Source organism: Onychostruthus taczanowskii, unplaced genomic scaffold (assembly GCF_017590055.1).
Source record: "Onychostruthus taczanowskii isolate IOZ18803 unplaced genomic scaffold, ASM1759005v1 scaffold63, whole genome shotgun sequence".
NCBI classification, from domain to species: domain Eukaryota; kingdom Metazoa; phylum Chordata; class Aves; order Passeriformes; family Passeridae; genus Onychostruthus; species Onychostruthus taczanowskii.
Genome location: NW_024504012.1, coordinates 1,482,015 through 1,502,802, shown reverse-complemented (window position 1 = coordinate 1,502,802; position 20,788 = coordinate 1,482,015). Strand labels below are relative to the sequence as shown.

The 20,788-nt window shown below is 46.7% G+C and overlaps 1 protein-coding gene across 8 annotated transcripts in view; it reads right to left on the bottom strand.

The window, feature by feature from the left end:
- The window catches only part of RASAL2 (RAS protein activator like 2), a 163,600-nt gene that overhangs the window by 12,689 nt on the left and 130,123 nt on the right, over nucleotides 1-20,788 (bottom strand). For 5 of the 8 annotated variants that reach the window (XM_041420222.1, XM_041420228.1, XM_041420224.1 and 2 more), the window contains exons 6-14: nucleotides 15,744-15,897; nucleotides 13,648-13,746; nucleotides 12,330-12,884; nucleotides 10,430-10,574; nucleotides 7,681-7,825; nucleotides 6,549-6,785; nucleotides 5,693-5,894; nucleotides 3,223-3,422; nucleotides 1,163-2,018 (exon numbers count right to left, since the gene is read on the bottom strand). In XM_041420222.1, coding sequence (XP_041276156.1) covers nucleotides 1,163-2,018; nucleotides 3,223-3,422; nucleotides 5,693-5,894; nucleotides 6,549-6,785; nucleotides 7,681-7,825; nucleotides 10,430-10,574; nucleotides 12,330-12,884; nucleotides 13,648-13,746; nucleotides 15,744-15,897 — 2,593 coding nt within the window. The remainder of the gene's footprint in view (nucleotides 1-1,162; nucleotides 2,019-3,222; nucleotides 3,423-5,692; nucleotides 5,895-6,548; nucleotides 6,786-7,680; nucleotides 7,826-10,429; nucleotides 10,575-12,329; nucleotides 12,885-13,647; nucleotides 13,747-15,743; nucleotides 15,898-20,788) is intronic. The other 3 variants (XM_041420223.1, XM_041420227.1, XM_041420229.1) reach the window with 2 other exon arrangements.

The following is a 20,788-nucleotide window of genomic DNA, read 5'->3' as shown; positions in this document are numbered from 1 at the left end:
CTATGCCCCATTGTAAAACACACACTGCAGGGAGACACAAACACACGCACACTTCAAATGACAAACAATTACTTTGGGTATTACTAACTTGGCATACCAAGCTTTGGCTTGTGATTCAGTGTTTCTGGTCTCATACTTCAATGAACTTGAGGTATAAAAAGCAGTTTTGAAGCCCTGATTGCTCCTGCATTCCCAGGTACCACCCAGGTTTTCCTGTAACATTCAGGAGTTTGCCAAAAAAGCTCCACTGTCAGGGAACACCAAGAAAACCTTGGGCACAGCAGAGGTTGTTCTGCCAGCTTCACCTCACAGGCCAAAGCCTTCCCCCTGCAAGAGCTCTGACCTGCAGATCATGTTTTCAACCTTCACTGCAGCATTGAAATACTCACTTCCTCTGTAAAATAAACTAATTTAGGAAAATATTTTTTCATACACAGCAAATCACAACAGGATTGCTATTATCTGTTTTAAAAAAAGATAAAGGAATGTTGGCTTTTTGACAGGAAAACCTTGATTTATAGTTGCCTATGAGCAACTGATAATGTGCATTAGGAGCTGGTAGATATAAGCACTCCTTTCCACCAAAAATTTGCATTATTCATAGTTTTGGATGATTAATGAAAAAACAGCACTTTTCTGAGGAACAGCAAGAGATTGCTTCATCATGGTGAAATATGGATTTCTCCACACTTTAGACAACTGTGCTTATTTGTTATTTTGGCAGCAGTTATTCTGTGATGTTTTATCTTTGTTCATTTCCCTGTTTCAAGGCAGCTCTGCTTTTAAATTAGCACCACAGGGCAAACACAGTCTCACGTGGAGATCTGAACTACAAAGCTACTCCTGGATTTTTTTCCCTTTGTATTCAGGGAAATTTTCCAGTTCTGTTTCTTTCAGCAGGTTTGCTGCTACCTTAGTAAATGGAAAACGGGGGATTTTTTTCTCTTTAGATTTAGTACAAAAGCATTCCAGTGGCACAGATAAGGTGGCTTGTGAGGGTGACAAGTATGACTATTCCTTACGCGTGCTACTGGCCACCGGTGTAGGAGCTGCTGCTCTTGATTCAGCTTAGATTCTGAGATCCAAGGCCCAGAAAGCTCTGGAGGCCAAGGAGCAATGGGCTGCACACCAAAGCAGAGGCCTGGAGGCAGGACTTCCTTACCTGCTGCATTTGCTGCCGCTGAATCGCCCGCACCTTGGGGACGGGGCTTTCCCTGGAGGACGAGGACTGGTGCCGGGAGCGGTTCCCGTTCTGGACGGGCTCCGCGGCCCCCGAGGCTCCGGACACGCTGCCCGTGCTGCGCAGGGACGGGGCGTGCGTCACCGTGTGCAGCATTTTGGCCCTGGTGCCCAGCACGGTTTGGTCCATCTTGCGGATCTGCGCCTGGCTGCTGCTGTTCTGCCGCGGCAGCACCACCGGCACGTGCTTGTCCGGGCCCGCGGGGCGCCGCGCCGAGTCCTCGCTCTGCGAGCTGCGCTTGGCCGAGTCCTCCAGGCTGCTGTTGCTGCGCCCGCTGGGCTTGAAGTCCTCGCTGTTGCTGCGGCTCCGGGAGCTGGCGAAGCTCAGGTTCTCCGGGCTGGAGTCCACGGAGGCCTTGGCCGTGGTGGGGCACGGGTTGTTGAGCTGGTAAACTGGATTTTGGAATGAGAGGGGCCGGAGGCTGCCCTGTTGGTTCCACGCAGGGTGCAGCGGCCTCCGGACCTGGGGAGCGCTCTGGGGGGTGCCCTGGGTGTCCCACAGCTGTTTGATGTTGGCCACCTGGGTGACGGAGAGCTGGCTGCCCGCCAGGCGCAAAGGCACGTCGTGCATCATGGAAGTGGCGTCACTGTGAGCTGTGTGGGGGTCCTGCAGGTCCATGAGGGAGATGCTACGTCCATTGGGCAAGACACTTACCTTCTCATCCTTATCCGAGCAAGTCATGCTCTGGGTGGATGCCTGCTGAACCAGCATTAAGGTCTTGCCCCTAAAATGTCCATCTACATTTTCCTGGGTTGGAGACTTCATCTTGTTTATGTCACTGTGGAGTGGAAAGGAATTTGGTTAATTTTGGAGCAGCCGAGACCCCGAGAGATCTGTCCCAGGGAAGTCTTCCTACCTCACTTAACCTCCCCCCACTGAAAGCTTCAAGGAGCCAGACTTCCTTTTATGAGCTCTTTGTGTGCAAGTCAGAACACACTCTTCCTGAATTACCGCTTATCTTGGAGAATTCTGTTTGATTCAAGAAGTCCTTCATCTTTATTTTTTTTACAGGTGAAATCTAAACCCAGTGCCACTAAATCCTCCCCCTCTTAGTCACTTCTGTCTCTAGATGCCATTTAACCCATTGCCATTGCATAACAAGAGATGGGACAAAAGGAAATCACCTCAAGTTGTGCCAGGCATGGTTTAAATTGGATACCAGGAAACATTTCTTCACCCAAAGGATTTTCAGCACTGGCTCAGGCTGCCCAGGCAGTGGAGGAGTCACCATCCTTGGAAGGTGTTTAGATGTGGCACACGAGGACATGGTTTAGTGCTGGCCTTGGCAGTGCAGGGATAATGATACTCTTAGAGGGCCTTTCCAACCTTAATGATTCTATGACTCTGTGTATTATGGAGGTCTTAAAACTCAGCAGGAGGTGTGTGAAGGCTCCTTCAGAGCCAGTTTGTCCTGCTCAGGGGGCACACGACAAACTGGCCCTCGTCCCTGACAGCACAGGTACTGCTCTGGGCCTGCAGCAGCCGAGCCTTTGGCAGCTCTGCCATGTCACAGCTCCAGGTTAACAGCTGTTACAGCGTGAGAGGTGCTGCACAAAACACAGGAGAGACTATTTCTGCTGTTCCACAGCTAATACGTTTCACCTACAGCCCAGTTTTTCCATTAGCAGCCTGATGGCCAGAAGGAAACACGATGGCTGACCGTGCACTCAGGCTGGCAGTAAATCACAGAACTGCTTTTTTATCAGCTTGAGTCATTGACTCCCAGAGATGTGGTTGAGTCCTGGGTAAGTCCAAAGCTCCAGGTGCCCAGTGCCACCTTGTGCACCTCTTACTGGGATGGTCTATTCCCTGTGAGGGAGGCCCCATTCCACAGCAGGGCCGGGCAGCTCAGGTGATGAAGCCCCCAGCCCTCAGAACCACAGAATGGTTTTGCTGGAAGGAGACCTCGAAGATCATCTCGTTCCAACCCTTCACAGCTTTAACAACCCCGCAGCTGCCCTCGAGCTCTGGCTGGGACGTACCCATCGCTGGGGTCCTCAGTTATCTTCTGAAGTCCTGAGGAGAGACTTCCAGCGACGCATGGGCTGGAGCTGTGCTCCGTGAAACGCTTCAGCTGCTGCTGTGTGGGTGTAGGGTTGGTCATGGATTTTGTGATATCCGCAAGAATACGGGGGAGAGGTCCCAGTTTTGCCACAGTTGCCTGTAGGAAGGAATTTTCACCCTAATTGGATACAAGGACCACGACATCCGGCAGGTTTGTGTTTTTTGGTACCGATGCACAGAGGCGGAGGGATGGAGTGGAAGGAAGGAGGGTGGGTGGTTGTGTGCGGGTGTGCCAGGATCGTAATGCAGTGTTATGGAGCAGCGCAACGACGGCGACGAGATGGATGGAGGAGACGAAACGGGATGCAGCAGACATTGAGGAAAGAAAAGGAAATAGAAAAGAAATTAGGATTGACCCCCAAAAATAAAAATCATGCTTAATAAAACAAAACTACTGCCATTCCGATGCAAAACTATCATGCAAAGCACACTGGGTCCCGGGTGGGTGAGGTCAAAGTGAAAACTACGGCGTCTGCTCATTGAAGGGCATTCAAAGGCTACAGATTGAGCTGGTGAGGGGAACTTTCCAGGCAAAGGGTGTCATGTGGTAAAGGAAATGCATGCCAACAGATGAGGGGGATCATGAGAGGATCGCAGGGGTTGAGGGGGATGGGGAAAGGGAAGGTTTTTGTTTCATAAGCCTTTCATTTTTGCAATCCTACATGGATGCCATCTCCTCTCGCACCGTTATCAATAATTAATTAAGCCATTCTTCCCTACCCAAACTTGAAAAATAACTGCATGAGAGCATCAGTGATCCTCATCCCAATATCACCCCATCAGCATAGGATGAAATGTGGGGCTCCAATTACAGGTTAGCTCAGTGCTGGCCAGGCTGAGGGTAAGAGCAGCTGGCCTTCAGCAAGGAAGGAGCAGTGCCTGCTCCTCCAGGCACTGGCTTCTCACCCCTTTGGGTCACTGCTGGGAGATCAGCCACAGGGCTGGGACTGCAGCAAGAAAGTGAAGGAGCTGCAGATTTATTAAAAAATTAAAATTCTGCTACAAAACCATGTTCTTCTCAAAGATACCCTTGTTTTCCCCATAAGCAGGTATTCAGCCAGTTTGGCTCCAGAGAAAGGTCTCTTTACAGAAACTTTCATACAGCACTGTGGCTATTAAAATCTCCAAGGTGGCTCCTCTCATTATTTCCCAGTCGTTCCCTACAGTAAAGCCATAATGCATGTAACTTTATCCCTTAATTTTCTTTTTAGAAAACCACTGTACCAGCTCCCAAGGGCCTGCTAGGATAGATCCATACATCTAACCTACAGAAAAGGCCATGCAGATCCATACATTTGGAACTTACACTGTGTACACGGATGAGGTAAATTGAAAAACAACATCATAAATTATTATCAAACTAAGATTAATATACAGGCTGTCTTTTCGAGTCAAGGGCATTTCAATTTACTCTGATGCAACAAGCTCAGATTTTTGTTTTTTCTTTTAAATAATGTACAGTGAAAAAATAGATACACAACCAGTAACTACTTTGGCAAACCCTAATGCAATAAAAATTGAGTGCATTGCTATTCACCTTACTTCTCCAGTTTCAAAAGAAAGAATAATATACATGGAACATGGACAAAATAATACACCTCTAAAAATTGAAGTATGGAACAGTTCCAAGCACTTAAAAAAAGAAATACTCAGTTCAGCTTTTCTGGGCCCTATCAGCAACCTTTGCTACCAAGATTTTAATGATTTTGTCCACATAGCTAAGGAAGAGCAAAGCTCTGCCTTTCTTGCTTCTATAGCTAAAAAGAAGCAGTGTTCATTGCTGGTGGTGTCTGCTGGGATCAGAAGAACAGATGTGGGCACGGCACATGAGCCCAGCACAGGGCAGAAAGCATCTTGCTCTGCTACAGGATGGCACTCGGAGCAGATCCAGCTCCTTACATGGCATTCCTGGTATGCCAAAATCAAAGACTACGGAAATGAGAGCATCTCAGCAGGCTTTGGATCGGGCTGTGGATGAGAACAGCTCCACAGGGCCAACTCATTCCTCCATCAGAACCAGGGGAGGGCCTGCTGTGCAGCAAAGCACCTCCCTTAGCACCACAGGGCACAGCAACGTGGCCTTTTCCTGTCCAAATGCCTCACTTACGAGACAGGACCGGCTGCCCAGGGATTTCAGGTCCACTTCCAAGCAATCCCCTCAGCACTTGATCTTCTTACAGGCTCTGCAGAGTGTCTGCAGTGCTGCTGAAGCCCAACCACCTCACACACCCTGCTGCAGACCCTGATCCGAAATCAGGAGCAGCTGTGAAACAGCACCATCGCACCCTCCCCTCCAAAGCTCCTGGCTGCTCCTGATACTCCCCAGTGTTTCCTGCTGCCATGGTACCATCCCTGCATCGGCCCTCCCGGGCCTCCAAACAGCTTTACCTTATCAAGCTGGGACACAACCTCCCAGAGGAGGGAATGCAGCACCGAGAGCTCTTTGCCCAGGTCGATGTAGCCGTCGTATCCAGGCATGTTGGAGATGGTATCTGGGTTAGAGAGCTCCCTCAGAAAACGCTGCATTCCTCCCCACTCACGCTCCAAAAATTCATTCATGAAGGCCATGTACTCTTCCTTTATACCAAACCTGCAGGAAAGGGAGGTGGGGGGAAACTCAGTCAATAACCTCCACACAATATACAGAGTTCAAGTGCTTACAGACAATTACTTAAACACTTTACTTTAGACCTGCCTTTCTGAAGATTTAGAGTTAAAAAAAAATTTCAAAATCTTCAGATTTTGAAGCCTTGGAGGGAAAAAACCACATGGACAATTTAAGATATTCACTGCTTTCTTGTACTTACTTAAATACTACTACCTCACTGTTTATTTTACAAATCACATCTCTCCCTGCTCCCTCCCACAGACACCCTTTCTCTCCTTGCACGTAGGAGATGTGCCATGCCCTTTGTATCATTCAGCTGAGAATTTTGGAGGGTGAAAACATGAAAATCATGATCCTTGAAACAGCAAGGACCTTCTTTCCCTTTGAAACAACATATACACTGACATGCAAGTGCATGACTCTTCTTGGTTTTATGCTGTGTCTCCTCCACAGAATCCAACACACTCCAATCTGCACGTAAGGAGCATTTATCTGAGGTGTCTCAAGTGTTCACATCCAAGTGAGAAGATTCCCTCTTTGCTAAAGCTGCCTTCAGTTTGCCAGAGAGCCAGCTGCCTGTGAGCACAGCCGGGAACCGGGCACGCCGCAGGTTTCCGCTTCCCTGGCACCACCTACTTGGCAAAGTTGGCGAGGTTCTGGATGACCTTAGCGATGAGGGTGAGCGTGCGGGAGGTCTGGTCATCAGGGTACTCCTGCATCAGGTTGAAGAGGCTGGGGGACATGATGGCAGGGCACAGGAAGCGCAGGAAGAGGGAGGCACTGATCAGCCGTTCGCTGATGTCCTGCTTGCCCCTCTTCAGGCACTGCTGCTTCCAAGATGCAAACACCTCCTTCAGCTCACGCGGGAAAACGCTGAAAAGCAAAAGGAAAAAAAAAAAAAGGGAAATAAAATTGCACTGGCAATGAGATGCAAAAAGTTGAACTGGTTATCAGTCACCCAAAATACTTACCTGAGAGAAAACATCAGCTCTTTTTTTATCTCCCTTTTTTTTCCTCTTTCTCTCTAGGCTAGGTAATGTCATTAAGCCTCTATTCATAGATCCCCATTTAATCTGGTGGCACTTAAGTAGTCTTTAAAGCACCCCTTGTTCATCTGTGTTAAGTGAAGCCATTTCCAGACACGCTGATTTGCAAGCTAGGAACTACTTATCCATTGCTACCCTGGAGCAAACAGGGTGTTGGAATACTGAAAACAAACGAGCCAAACTGAGCTCATCTCCATATCTGACAGTTTTATCTTGCTTGTTAAGCTCTCAATACTATGCCTTCACTTTATGCCAAAGCAGAAAGGCCCCTCTTCTTCCACTGCTACTCAGAAACAGAGATTAATAGAAATCTCCCTGCCAGTGCTTCCTCCCTGTGATTTCCTGTTCAACTCCACACATCTGAAGGGTCTAAAAGTCTTCTGTACACATCAAAACTTGCAGCTTTTTATGCCAAGTCCAAGCTAAGCTATTTTCTTCTGACGTTATTCCCTCCTTATCCAGTCACACTCAGTATGTGTTCCCTTGGCAGAAGATTTGGGGAGGTGTGGTTTGTGGGTTGGGATCCCTCAGTCTGGGCACAGGTTCCATCTGCAATCTGGAGTCACACGCAGGAAGGCAGTGAGGAGAGGGGACAAAGGCAGCCTGGGAAGGTGGAAGGGGCTGTGCTCCTTCCCTGTCCCACAGCTGCTCCCTCACCCTCAGAGGAGGAACAGGCACCCCAGAGCAAACAGGGACAAAGGGAGGGAAGGAAGATGCCTTACCAGTAAGAATTGATAATTTTGCAGAAGACCAGCTCACAGCACATTTTCAGGTTGAACTGATGATCTGCTAACTCGCTCTGTGAGCACCTGCTGGGATCCACTTCACAGTTTTCATCTGACTCATACACAGCCTTGATAAACTCCCCTGGGAAAAGGGAAGAGGAAGGAACCAGGGTAGTTACAGGAAAAGCCTCCTTGACACACCTTTAAATCCTGCTTATGTCTTTCCCTGGCAGCTGCCTGTCCTGCTCTGGGTGTCTGCAGCTCAGCCTCCAGACACCAGCTGTTGGGGACACTCCTCCCAGCCCATTCCCAACAGAGCACAGCCTGGGCTGTGATGCTGCAGCCTGCTGTGCCCTTGCTGTCCCCAAGCACAGGTGCAAAACCAGGATGGCTCTGCCTAGCAACCCCACAGGCACTTCCCTTATGGCCTAGAAAGGAGGACTTGACTTGGTATTCAAACTGTGTTATCAACGATGAAATTATCCACAGTTCTAGGAATGAAGCTGTGTGCTATTTGTCTTCATAATTTCCCCAGAAAATGCTCTGGCAATGATATTTATTTATATTATTGCTAAATTTGCCTATTTTTTTTAATTTTAAAAAGTGTCCCCTTGCCCTTGAATAAGAGTAATACCCAAGCACAAGCTAGATACTGCTAATTTTCTCAACCTCTTATATCAACACCTTACAGTGTTTTTATGGCCTGAATCTTTTGAGCTCCTTGGCATTTCTGTCACCCTTCCCTTTCAGCACCACAACAGAAACTGCTCACACACAAACCACATGAAGCTGGCTTTGTCTGACAGACTGGAATGAACTACTCAGTGGTTTCCCTCCTCTATATGCAGGCATTCCAAGCGATTTTTAAGCTGTTGGGTGTTCACTAGGAAAAACCCTTTATCCATTGGTTTAATGATTCAATGTCTTTCAAGTTCATCTCCTCAGATGATCTCACTGGCTCTGAGCTAACACGAGGCTTATTTGTAGAAAAGGGGCTTGTTTTTAGCCTTTGCTTTCCTAAAACCCCTTAAACACCTCTCAGCTCCTTCCCAAATCTCAGCTTGGTGTTGTTGCAAGCAAAAGAGGCGCCACATTTTCTTAATTTTTGCTGAAGGCATCTAAATCTCTTACTTGCAAAACTGCTGGCATCACTTTTGTTGAGCCAATTCTGTTTTAACTCTTGTTTACTGGATAATGTTTTTTTATCCTTAAACATATTTGAATATTAATCTTTGTGGCCCACAGGACCCTGCTATAATAAGATACAAGATTCCCTTACAGACATGTTACATTGCTAACACCAACCACAGTGTCATTAATCCTTTCAAAGAACAGGGCAGCTGAGTAAAATGACATTTTAAACCTGACAAAGAATCAGAGGGGGATATTGTCATGAGTGAAGCTGCCCTGAGCTGCAGACAAGCTGGACAGCCTTAGGGGCATTTTCCATTTCTCCTGCCTGTGATTTACCATCTTATCACTCAGTGCTAAATGATGTATTAGAAGTCACTAATGTTAGAATATTTTATGCAATTACTGCACATTAAGGAGCTTGCAGTCAGCTGTAATGGAGTGGTCCCACAGCTGATGTTCAGCCTGCTGGGAAGCACAGCACAAAGCACCAGGCTGCTCCTTTCTCCGTACCAGGTGAGAGCCTACAACTGTGACTTACACTCAGTGGTCCCACCCAGGAGAATAAGACTACCAGAACAGGCTCATTACACTTCAGAAATGGCCAAACTGGATATAATCCCAGAGCTGACTACACTGACCCTTGGATCACTAATTTAGCCAGCTATCTCCTTGATGCCTTGCCAGTGTCTGGGACTGCTGAGGACAAGCGAGACTGCTGGGAAAGCAGGCAGCTTGGCTTTTTTTCCTTTTTGTGAAAGGATGTGGTGTGGGACTTGGCTTTGGCCTGATCTTGTTTCTCTTGTATCAATTTCCAAAGCTTTCTTCATCCCAGAAACAACAGGGGGTGGGTGGCTCATTGTGCAACTGTGGAGTAGGAAGGTTGTGTGGAGCTGCTGAAACCCGACTGTGGTGAGGCTGCGGAAGGCAGCGAGCCTGGGTTTGGTCCCCTTCACTGCTAACTTTGTGTGGCCAGGAATTCCCCAGGCACTGGGTTCTGACTAGAGCAGAACCTTTTGGTGGAGGGGGGACAATAACAAAATTATCAGAGTCCACCCTGGCATTTAACAGTGGGCATGAAGACCCTGTGGGGAGAATGGAGTAGGAGATCCCAGGATGGCCAGGCAGTTTTAATGAGCCAGTGAATAACGAGCACTCAGGATAAACACAGGCAAGAGGCTTCCCAGACAGGATGCATTTTGATCTCCTGGCCTGGGATGCTTGGCAGCCTTGCAGCCTCACTCCCTGGCCTTGACTCTCCAAGGACTATGTGTCAAAACCCCTTTTTCAAGCCTGTTTATCTATCAGATTGAACAACCACCATTGCTCACAAAGAAATCGCAGTGTCATACCTCTTTATCACAAAACAAAGTTACCCAGAAAAACAAAACATGGTAATACAAACATGAAGGGGCTCAGCTATATCAAACCTTGCCTTGCCTTGGGTGCTACTCCTGCAGGCAGCAAAGAGCACCCCTCTCCACGTGGAGGAAGGGCTTTGAGAGCAGGACAGTGTGCTATCTGTGTATGAGACACTCAGGCTGAGTGCAGTTCCTTCCCAGCTGCAGACACAGCTCAGGGTCAGCCCTTGCTGTGCAAACAGGGGGTTTCTTACCCAGTGCATCCGGGAGGTACTTCTGTCCTACCAGCTTGAGGTATTCCTCAATAGCTTTGGTAGCAAGTGTGTTCTCCCTGAAGATCAAGACATCATGTTCTGCACAACGATCTACCTCAGCCATCACCAAATCTGTCAAGAAGTCCTGAGGGAAAAAGGTCAAATGGCAAAGGTGATTTTAACCAGCTCAGTCGTGCCAGGCTAACTGCAGAAGCCAAGAAGGAAGGATAGTTCAGGATATTAAATAATTTCTCAGCCTGAGACAAGGGGTGCAGCTGCTGCATGAAGTAAGTGCCATGGAAATATCCAGGTCTCCTCTCAGGTTTATTATATTTGTAGAATGATACAGATCACAAATTATAAAGGGTGAAGCAAAAGTCTCTAAAAAAAAAACCTGTACAGCCAAGCTTGTGTTTCTGTTTGGCTCCAGAACAGAACCTCTCAGCAGCTTGTTTATCAGAAGCTTTTTCTGCTGAAAGAAACTGTGCTATTATATTTATCCTTATCTTTATAAGGAATATTCCATAGAAACTTAAAAATCCAAATTGGAAGTGACACACAAGTTATTACAGCTTGATGATATTTAAATAAGAAGAATGGCTTAACAAATTAAATTCACAAACCAGAAGTGCTTTAGGATTTGGGAAAAAAGAAGTTAACATTCAACTTGCTGATTATCTACATGGCTTAACATAAACTGTATTCGATTGTCCATGCAGGAACTGTCAGCAAGCCTTGATACAGAGAATAATCTCTTGATATAGGGTCTTAATTCCACAGTAATACTTACTTCCTGAAGTGGTAACTTTATGTGAGTAACTTTATGTAATTTTATATGAGTAAACAACATTTAGTACTCTTGGATTTCAGTCCATTACTGCTGCTTCTTTTCAACAAAATTCACAAGAATTCTTTTCACCTGGCACAAACTGGGAACATCCAGCTGTATCCTCATCAGCAGAAGTACGAGCTGGAAACACCCTCTTAGGAGCTTTATGGCAGCCTGAGCCACCTGGTGCCTCCCATAAATAGAGGTTCAAAACTTCACACACCAGGAATGCAAAGTTATAACACTAATTTATCAACTTGTTGCAGCAGGCACTGCAGCAATCCAGAGCCTATTTTCCAGCAGGGTTTCAACATAATCTTAGCTACCAGCTTCTCTCATCAGATCGCTTAAGGAACGTGTTCCTGTCACACACCCTGTCACAGAGATATTTCCAAGGGGCAAGCAGAAAAGGACCTTTTCTGGAATAGTTAGATGGGGCTGTCCCTTGGGTGTTGTTTACAGCCATCCCTTCACATCTCTATCCCTCTGACCTGTGCTTTACTTGCTCTAGCTGGTTTCACTGGCAGAAGGTGCCTCCAGCGTGGCACCACTCACACAGCAGCTGGGAGCAGCAGCCAGATAGATCAATGCAAGCTAATGCTTCCCAGAACTTCCCATGACCTGCAGGACACTCTCCCACAACCCACTTGAAGAAACCAGTGTGCACCCAGAAGTCCTAAGAGCATCCTAGGGGCAGGTGGGATCACCATTAACTCGGTATAGATCCCCAAATGGCTGTTCAAACGCTGACCAAATCGATGCTGGCATTGATCTGCTGACTCAGCGCCGGCGCCCGGGGCTCACTGGAGCACAGGCTTATTTATAGAAGCACTTCTCCAGTTTACCAGCCTCCTGTTCACTTATCTCTTAACCTACATCCTGATTTTAGAAATGCAAGGGGACACTCAAAGGTAGGTGCCGATTTTCAGAATAGCATGAAGTTACAGAGTCCTCCTGCTCACACTTTGTACACAACATCTGCTGCTGCTTATTGTCATGGGCCCCCCAGTTTCCACCAGGAATCCCTCATCAGTAGCCACAGTCACTCCAGCAGGAGCCACCTGTGCTTACCTTGGCTCTCCCAGTGCTCTGAAGAATGTGCACCAAGGCAGAAGCCATCTCTTCCTTGTTCTTGACGCTGATCACAGGCTCCAGCACGGAGCACAGCAGGGCGTAATTGCTGGTAACATACTCCCCAAACTCTTTGTACTGCTCCATGGGCAAGATGGTGATGGTCTGGTAACGGGATTTGATGCGAATGGAAGGCCCCCCAGCCTTGCCTTTGTTGGCTGTAGGGGTGCTGACTGGGTACCATTTCTCCACAAACTGGCGGCCGGTCACGCTGGCCGTGGGGATGTTGACCAGCCCGACGTAATTGTTCTTGTCCTTTTTCTTTTTCTTCTCCACGTCCTTGTAGATGTGAACTGTGATGCTCTGAATTTGTGGGAGGCTGTAGAACTCAAAGTGCTCCCCCCAGAAAATGTTATCTGCTTTTGCTTTGCTGGTGGTGCGGGCAAAGAGGGTGTCATCAAGGCACACCTCACAGAAGTATTTCTTCTTTGGGGTCAGGTCCTTGGCCTCTATGATCCAGAGGCGAAGCACGTTCTCAATTCGACGGCAATTGTCCTGTGCAGGAGAAAGAGATCAGTTCAAGACCCCTAAAAGTTGAATATTTCATCTTCTGAAGCAGCAGCAAAGGTGCTGCCTTTTCTGTCTGAGGCAAGGACAGAGTCAGAATTCAGAATCAGATTGTCTGATCCAGAGAGAATTGGAATCTCTAGAAAAGTGGACATTTTCTAAATGAGAGGCAAAGGGCTGTCTTTTGTATGACAAGAGTGTTGAGGACTAGAATATTTTTCTTCTTCAAAAGCTGTATTTGAAATGCTTTGGAAACAAACACTCTGCACAAGAGCCTGTCCAAAGCTGCCAGACTGGTGAGGAATCCCAGAGCCTGTCCCTGGGAGGCAGGATTGCAGCTATGGAGTGACTTATCAGACACTTCCAGCTGATCTATAACTTGATTCCCTGTCTCACTCCAGCTCCAGTTGGTTTAATGTTGTTTTTTTTGGGTTCCTAGATTAAAACATGACCCTTATGAAGGGGTGCCCCATCTTTCCCAGGTGCGTGGCCTCAGGAATCCAGCCTGCACCCCAAGCTGGCACAGGGGCAGGGACCAGGGACCAGGCTGGTGTGTATTTACTCATTAAAGGTCTGACCTAGTGCACTCCCTGGAATAGCACACAGCAGCTTTAGACACACGGATGAGCGGACGGCTCCCCAGACTAAATTAATTGAGGATGCATCTGTGGGAAGCCCTGCTACACTGGACTAAAATCCAATCATACCACCTCCATTCCCCCACTAATCTTATTTTTGCAGTTTCTATTACCTTCATTGGCTGCGATAGTCTGCGTATGTTTTCCATCCACCAGTCCCTCTCTGCTGCAGAGGAACAACTGAAGCATTTACTGCCCTTGGAGTAGGTTACCTGGAATGAATAAAGGACAGACTGAGCTCAGGCAAGCCTAGGAGCCATGAAGAGGCTGCAAAAAGCAAGGAGGAAGATAAACAATGCTTGAGTAACAAAGTAAATATGAAAAAGGGAGGTAAAAATACAGCGGCCTAGAAGGCAGAGAGGACAAAAGGCCCAAAAAACGCAGAGAGCAAAAGAAGTTTGAGGTTCTATAAAAGCAGAGAAACTAAAGAATGTATATAAAATTAAGAGCACCAGAGGCTCCTCTTAAAGACCTTTAAACAAAGCTTTAACCAGCCAGTTAATCTTTCTTTTTTTAAAGAGCTGTTAATTGATCTGTGGCTATTAAAGCTTGCTGATTTCCCTGTTCAGGCCCAGGGGCACAGGATTTGGTTACTGACAGTGGAAAGACAGAACTGACAATGCATTAGCATAAGGCAAAACCCACTGGACATAATGACTTCAGTAAATACAAAATATTTCCAGGGGTCCATATACGCAGCAGCAGCCCAAACAAACTGAGGGAGCCGTGCTCTGCTCCAGCCCTGACAGCTCTGCTTTCCCACACCAGGGAACCGCCTCGGTTTCTTCCCCTCTTACGTGGCCTGACAAGCCTCATTTACTCTTTCCATTCATTTGTGCTCACAATTACAAAGCAGTTTGAGGCAACAGCCTCAGAGCGAAGCTGCTGCCAGTGTTTTCCACCCAACTCCCCAAGCCTAAGCAAGCTGCAAATTGTTTCCAACCAGAAGAATGAGGCTGAAGCAAACAGGAACAGTTCCTGGATGCATCATGAGGGACCAGAGCCTGATATGCTGGTTTACTGCCAGAATTTTCCAGGTTGTAAACAGATCTTTGTTCCAGAAGTTCAGACACGTCTGACTAATCCTGCTGAAGACAGAGTGACCTGCCCCTGCCATGCATTAGCATAAGGCAAAACCTACTGGACATAATGACTTCAGTAAATACAAAATATTTCCAGGGGTCCATATACGCAGCAGCAGCCCAAACAAACTGAGGGAGCCGTGCTCTGCTCCAGCCCTGACAGCTCTGCTTTCCCACACCAGGGAACCGCCTCGGTTTCTTCCCCTCTTACGTGGCCTGACAAGCCTCATTTACTCTTTCCATTCATTTGTGCTCACAATTACAAAGCAGTTTGAGGCAACAGCCTCAGAGCGAAGCTGCTGCCAGTGTTTTCCACCCAACTCCCCAAGCCTAAGCAAGCTGCAAATTGTTTCCAACCAGAAGAATGAGGCTGAAGCAAACAGGAACAGTTCCTGGATGCATCATGAGGGACCAGAGCCTGATATGCTGGTTTACTGCCAGAATTTTCCAGGTTGTAAACAGATCTTTGTTCCAGAAGTTCAGACACGTCTGACTAATCCTGCCACGACAGGTGACATGGCCTCATCTGCATCCAAACACACAGGGCTCCACTGCTGGAGCTGTGATGGCAGGACTGTGCTCACACTCAGAGTCTCTGCCTGTTTCTGGAGCAGAGCTCGGAGCCACAGCCTCTGCTGAAAGAGCAAAGGGAGCTTTGGATCCTGCTTCACGGTGCAATGGACACGTCCGCAGCCACTGAGGCTTCTCCTTTGGCAACTTGAAAGCACTGAGCTAATGGAATGGGGCTCTGACTGGAAAACTGATTTCTTGGTTACAGTAAATTTTCTAAATTCAATTTTAGGTGAATTTGGAGAGGGTGAACACACAGCTAATGTACATACTATTGCACATCCATTGTGCTGTATGTATCAACCATACATTTGCATGCACACTACAAATGCTTATCAAACTGAAGAGATTTTTCAATTAGAAAAAGACTTCTCTCTGTTCAGTGACTGATGCCATTAGCCTCAAGGATTTCAAAGATCACATGGTGGCTCAACAGCCCCCACCCAAACCTCAGCAAAGCAGTGGCTGCTGCTCTGTTTTCCAGCCCCCAGTCCTGGAGCAGCATTCCCCAAGGGTTCAGGGGGATGGCAGCTGCCTGTTTTGGAGCCTGTCCCTACCTCAAAGCAGAAGTCTCGTCCAAGGATACTGCTGTGAAGTGGTTTGACAAAGACTGCTTCTTCTTCTGCAAAGTCCAGAGTCTCTGTGGTGCTGGATTGATTCAGTAAAGACTCATGGGAACGGGACTCCTTCAGCTTGGGCAGCTCACGTGGTCTGGAGGACAAGGAGGAAAGGAAATGTCTTTTTTTTCTCACAATTACCAAAAAGAGCTGGCAAGATTCCAGACAAAGCTGCAGCTTGTCTCGAGGCTTATTCAGAGCAACTTCCACAATTAGTCTGCAAACCTTATGAAAATAACATTAGGCCAGTAACCCCAGACTCCCAAGGCAATATCCAGCCTAGGAAGTCCATTCCCACTGACCTAGAAATTATAGCTGCCAAGCTGTCAGTGAAAGAACAGCAGCAAAAAATTCAGAACTTAACTGCTGCAATTTTTAAAAAGCCCATATAGGTAGCTTTGGATGCATTACTGAAAATACTTGTTACTAGCTAGATTAGTAGACAGATGTTGTGTATTAGCAGCGAAGAGCACAGGGATCCCTAAATCTGTAACCAATGCAGAATGAGGATTATTCATTAGAGCAGATGACCCTTCACAATATACTTGATTTTTTAACAATGAGCCTTTACACTAAAGTCAAATACACAAATTCTATCCCACTTCACGATTGCTCAAATCAGTAATTTTGCATTTTCCTTTTCAGCTACTTCTTCCAACTTGAATTTCCAATTTTCTGGGATACTTTCTTTCTCTTTTAACTTCTCACTAACACATACTGCTTCTCCTTTCCAGCTGATTGTCCTGTAAATCCCTGAGAGCTGAAATCTCCCACATTCACAGCACCTTTTCATCAAGGCAGTTTTCTCTGTCCCCACCAGTTCTTGAACACTTCTCAAAGACATTTCCCTCCCTCCACTATGCCACAGCTTTTGGCAATCAACAGTGACACTATCAAATGTGTTTTAACCCTTTCTGTACTCTCCCAATATAATTTAATGTAACATTTCTGCATAGTGGGAAGCTCTGCTGTCAAACAGCACTGCAAAATGTGCCCACTTTAGAGGTGATGTGGCTTCTCCTTCTGCCTCCAAACTGACACCTGCCCTGGAGGCTTCTGCAACAGTCATAAAACACCTGAGGCACAGCTTGCATCTCAAGGTAAACATCATGTGCAGACACATTTTTCCTGTGGCAGGAATTTAGTCAAGTCCTTCACAGCTGACCAACAAGGAGGAAGAGCAGAGTCCCAGCTTAGCAGAGGAGCTGTTGACCTGGCAGGTCTAGCTTTTGTTAAGACATTGAAGTCCCTGTGCCCAGTGATCCCTGAAGGCGAGTCCATAAATGTGGCTGCCCATCCAGCAAGTGTGATTGGGTACAAGGAACAGATGTGGAAGTAGAGAGGCATCAGCTCTCTGCACATCACTCAAAGAAAGACAGTGCTCCTGTGTTTGTCCTCACAGTATTTCCTCTTTGATTCAATTCCCAGTATCAAATGGAAAATGTTAAAATTGTTATTTATAAAGGAAAGAAAAGCACAGCTACCTCTAACAGCTTCCCTCATTTTGAAAAGTAATTAATTTCTGTATACTTCCCTCACATATACAAAAAAAAAATTCCTCACATTCTCTATCCTTAGCAAAATCAAACTCCTCCTACCTGTGAGCTATAGATGAACTCAGGGGCAAAAAACCCCCAAACATTTGGAAAAGGCATCTTAATGAAGGCTGCTTAACAAAACCTTGGGTACCACAAAGGATCCAGGCAATGCAACAAGCAGAGCTCACCCAGCTGCTCTTTTGTAAGGAACGAAACGCTGAAGGTACTGGAGCAGATTCACACACGATAAGATTTATTAAACAGCGAGGGAGAACTTTGTTCCCATTTAATATACTGGATGACCTAAGTGCAGGCAGCAAAACCCTTTGATGGGAGGAATATTCCAAAGACAGACTTCAGATGCAAAGCAGCAGCCCTGGTAGGAGCGTTGGCTGTGCTGTGCTTTGTTCTAACAGGTTCCAGCAGCAGCTGAACCAAGGCAAACCCAAACCTCAGCCGTGTATAATTGAGCACTTGCTGCAGTTAAGGTAGGGCAAGTCTAAAATAAACACACCACAATACACCACTTGAATGTCATCTCTGCAAAATCCTCTCTAATTTCTCCTCTCAAGAAAGCACTGCTGAGGTCACTTGGCTTCTGTCCCTGCCTCAAACTCTGAGCAATTCCTGTCCTTACAAAGTACTGGGAGCCTGCAGCCAGCAACCAGTCAGTGAGTGAGCACAAAGAGGGGGAAGAGGAGGGAAAGAGAAATAATTACCAAAGAAAATAGGAAAAAAAAGGGTAAAAAGATATGTAGCAATTTCCAGTTAAGCAGAGGCTGCACTTGGAGCAAGACAAGGCAAGCAGACCTACATGAAACAACTGTAGAGCCACTTAGCAGAGCATCCCCAGATCATAGCGGTGCCACACGCCACAGCCCTTCCCTCCAAACTTCCTGCTCCCTGCTACATCTCAGACAACAAATCCTGCCTGGAGAGGAAGAAAGGCACAAACAAATCCAACAGGAGTTCTTCCTCAAGCCTCGGGTTACAGATTTCGGAGGAACAGCGTGCCAGGCAGATAGGCTGTGGCCAGGAGAGCAGCCACAGCTAGGCTGAGGAAAGCTCCCTCCTTGGTGAGGAAAGCTCCCTCCTTGTCAGCTCTGCTCCCACCCCACAGTGCCAGGAGAAGCTCCTGCCTGCTCCTGGGTTGCCAAGGCACAGCATCCCCTAAGGAGATTAGGGGGGGCTGGCAGGCAGCAGGCGAGGGGCGGCCGCTCCGCAGGCGTGGCTAAGGTGACCTTCCCAGACAGAGAAGCTCCTCCTTGTCCTTTCCTACAGCTTTGATGAGATCCAGACACTAAAGACAATGCGAGAGAGCAAGGAATCTTCCAAGAAAGCCTCCAAACAGCCTCTGGGAACAGGGCAGGGGCAAGGCAGGTACACACAGCAGATGTACTCCAAGCCTGCACATCCCATTCTTGCAAGTCACACCTTTTAGGAGCATTCTGTTGCTCCACTGCTCTTCTGACTAGTGGGCTGTGAGCATTTGGGTTTGTTGCAGAGCAGCTGGAGCACTGGTAGTTTTGTTGACTCAGGGTCCTGCAGCAGACAAATGTCAGTCTGTTCCAGCAATCCTTTGAAGTTACCATACTCAAAGCAGCTCAATAAACTGATGAAGTGGCTTAGAATTGGCACTTTATCTTCCACAAACATCAGAACATCCTAAAGCTGTTGGTTAGATGCAACCACATTTTAAACAAGCACATGCATTTGTGAGCACCACAGTATAGATTTCATCTATTGATAGATCTGCAAAGCAAATCTTTGACTTGTGCCTATATCAGCAGCATCCCAATCAATACAGACAATAATTATACAGAAATAAGACTTCTCTGCTGCTCTAAAGCCTCATCTGATATGCTGAATCTGTAAAAAGGAAAGAAAATTGCTTGCTGGCTTCCTTTTGCTATAGATGCCACTAATTCATGTCCCAGTGTCCAGCAAAGGGGCTGGATTAACAGGGTCCTTCCTGTATTAGGTAGGAAGTTACTGAGAAAATGAGTATTGCTCAGACTCTGTCAGCAGAGAGGTAATCCCAGGGAAGCAGATTACTGTAAACAGGAAGATCACACATGCAAAAAGAGGGGGAAGGGTTGTTTGTACAAATCTGTTTCTGTTAAACAGCTCCATTAACAACACAAATCCTGTTTTAAATTACAACTGACCTCCCATGATCAACTTTTTATCCTGTTGCCTTTTCCATCTATGTCTGTAAACAACAGAGATTGCAAAGGAACTACATGGGAGTTCAAACAGTTACCAAGGCACCAAATAATTCTTACATATTCTCCATAATTTCTTTCCCATAGGAAAAACAGACAGAGGAGGAGCATGTCAGGAACATTTTAAACTTCTCACCTCTTTTCACATGTTTTGGAGTACTGGTCTTCAGAGCTGCATCACTTCCTTGTAAATCAGAGCCCAGACAATGCCCTAAACCACTGACCTGGCAGCAGCATGCAACTGCCACTGAAAAAGAGCTCTCCAACCACCCCATGTTGCTGGCCCAGCCCCAAGCTGACCCTTTCTCCTTGCACACCATAATTCAGTAATTTTCCATGACAGGAAAATCTCGGTTGTAAGTCGGGAACTGGAAACCTCTGGCTTTCAGTGGCTGCCCATGGCACACAGCAGCCTATTAGCAAAGTTCTATTATATTCTACTGTCTATAAGGCACATAGAATAAAGGGTTAAAATCCTAATTGCTCTGGTTATGAAGCTCTCCTGCTGATTTTGACCTATTTAAAAGCCAACCTACAAGGCACAAAAGACTTCCAATTACCGAGCTTACCAGGGAGAGCTCTATATTACTTGTAAAACAAGCCTGTGGATATCAATAATCCAAAAGATTTGAAAAAAAAGAAAAAGTTTAAAAATGAACTTTCCTTTACCAAACTGGTGTGAAAAGAAAGAACTCAGCCCAAGCACCCAGCTGCAGCCAAGTCTCCAAATTGCCTTACACCAAGCTGCTCGCCTGCATGCTTCAAATAATTCCTGCACTCCTCATGTGCTGGGAGACACTCCCCGAGAGCAGAAAGTCAAATTCAATACTTAGCCACTCTGCAAAGTCACAGGAGAGAGCCTGGACTGTAAAGCAGAGAATTTTCTGCTGTTATCCCAGCTCCCAGCCCCGTGGAACGGGACCCTACCGTCTCCAGCATCACCTGCAATTCACCCGTGCTCTGCCCGTGCTGCAGCACCAGGTTTTTCCCTGTCCAAATGCTCATTTTGTAGGCACCACACCCCTCTTCATTTTCCAACTGCCAATTATCTGAACATCCTATTACTTGGTCAACAATTCTACAAGTCTAACCAGTTTTATTAGTAATTTTTTTTTTTTTTTGAAAAATCAGAAACTTAGGGTAACTTATTTATCTGCAAGTTACACTCAGGTGTGATTAAACGCTGGGTTTTTCTGAGTATACTGTTCTGGTCTTCCACTGA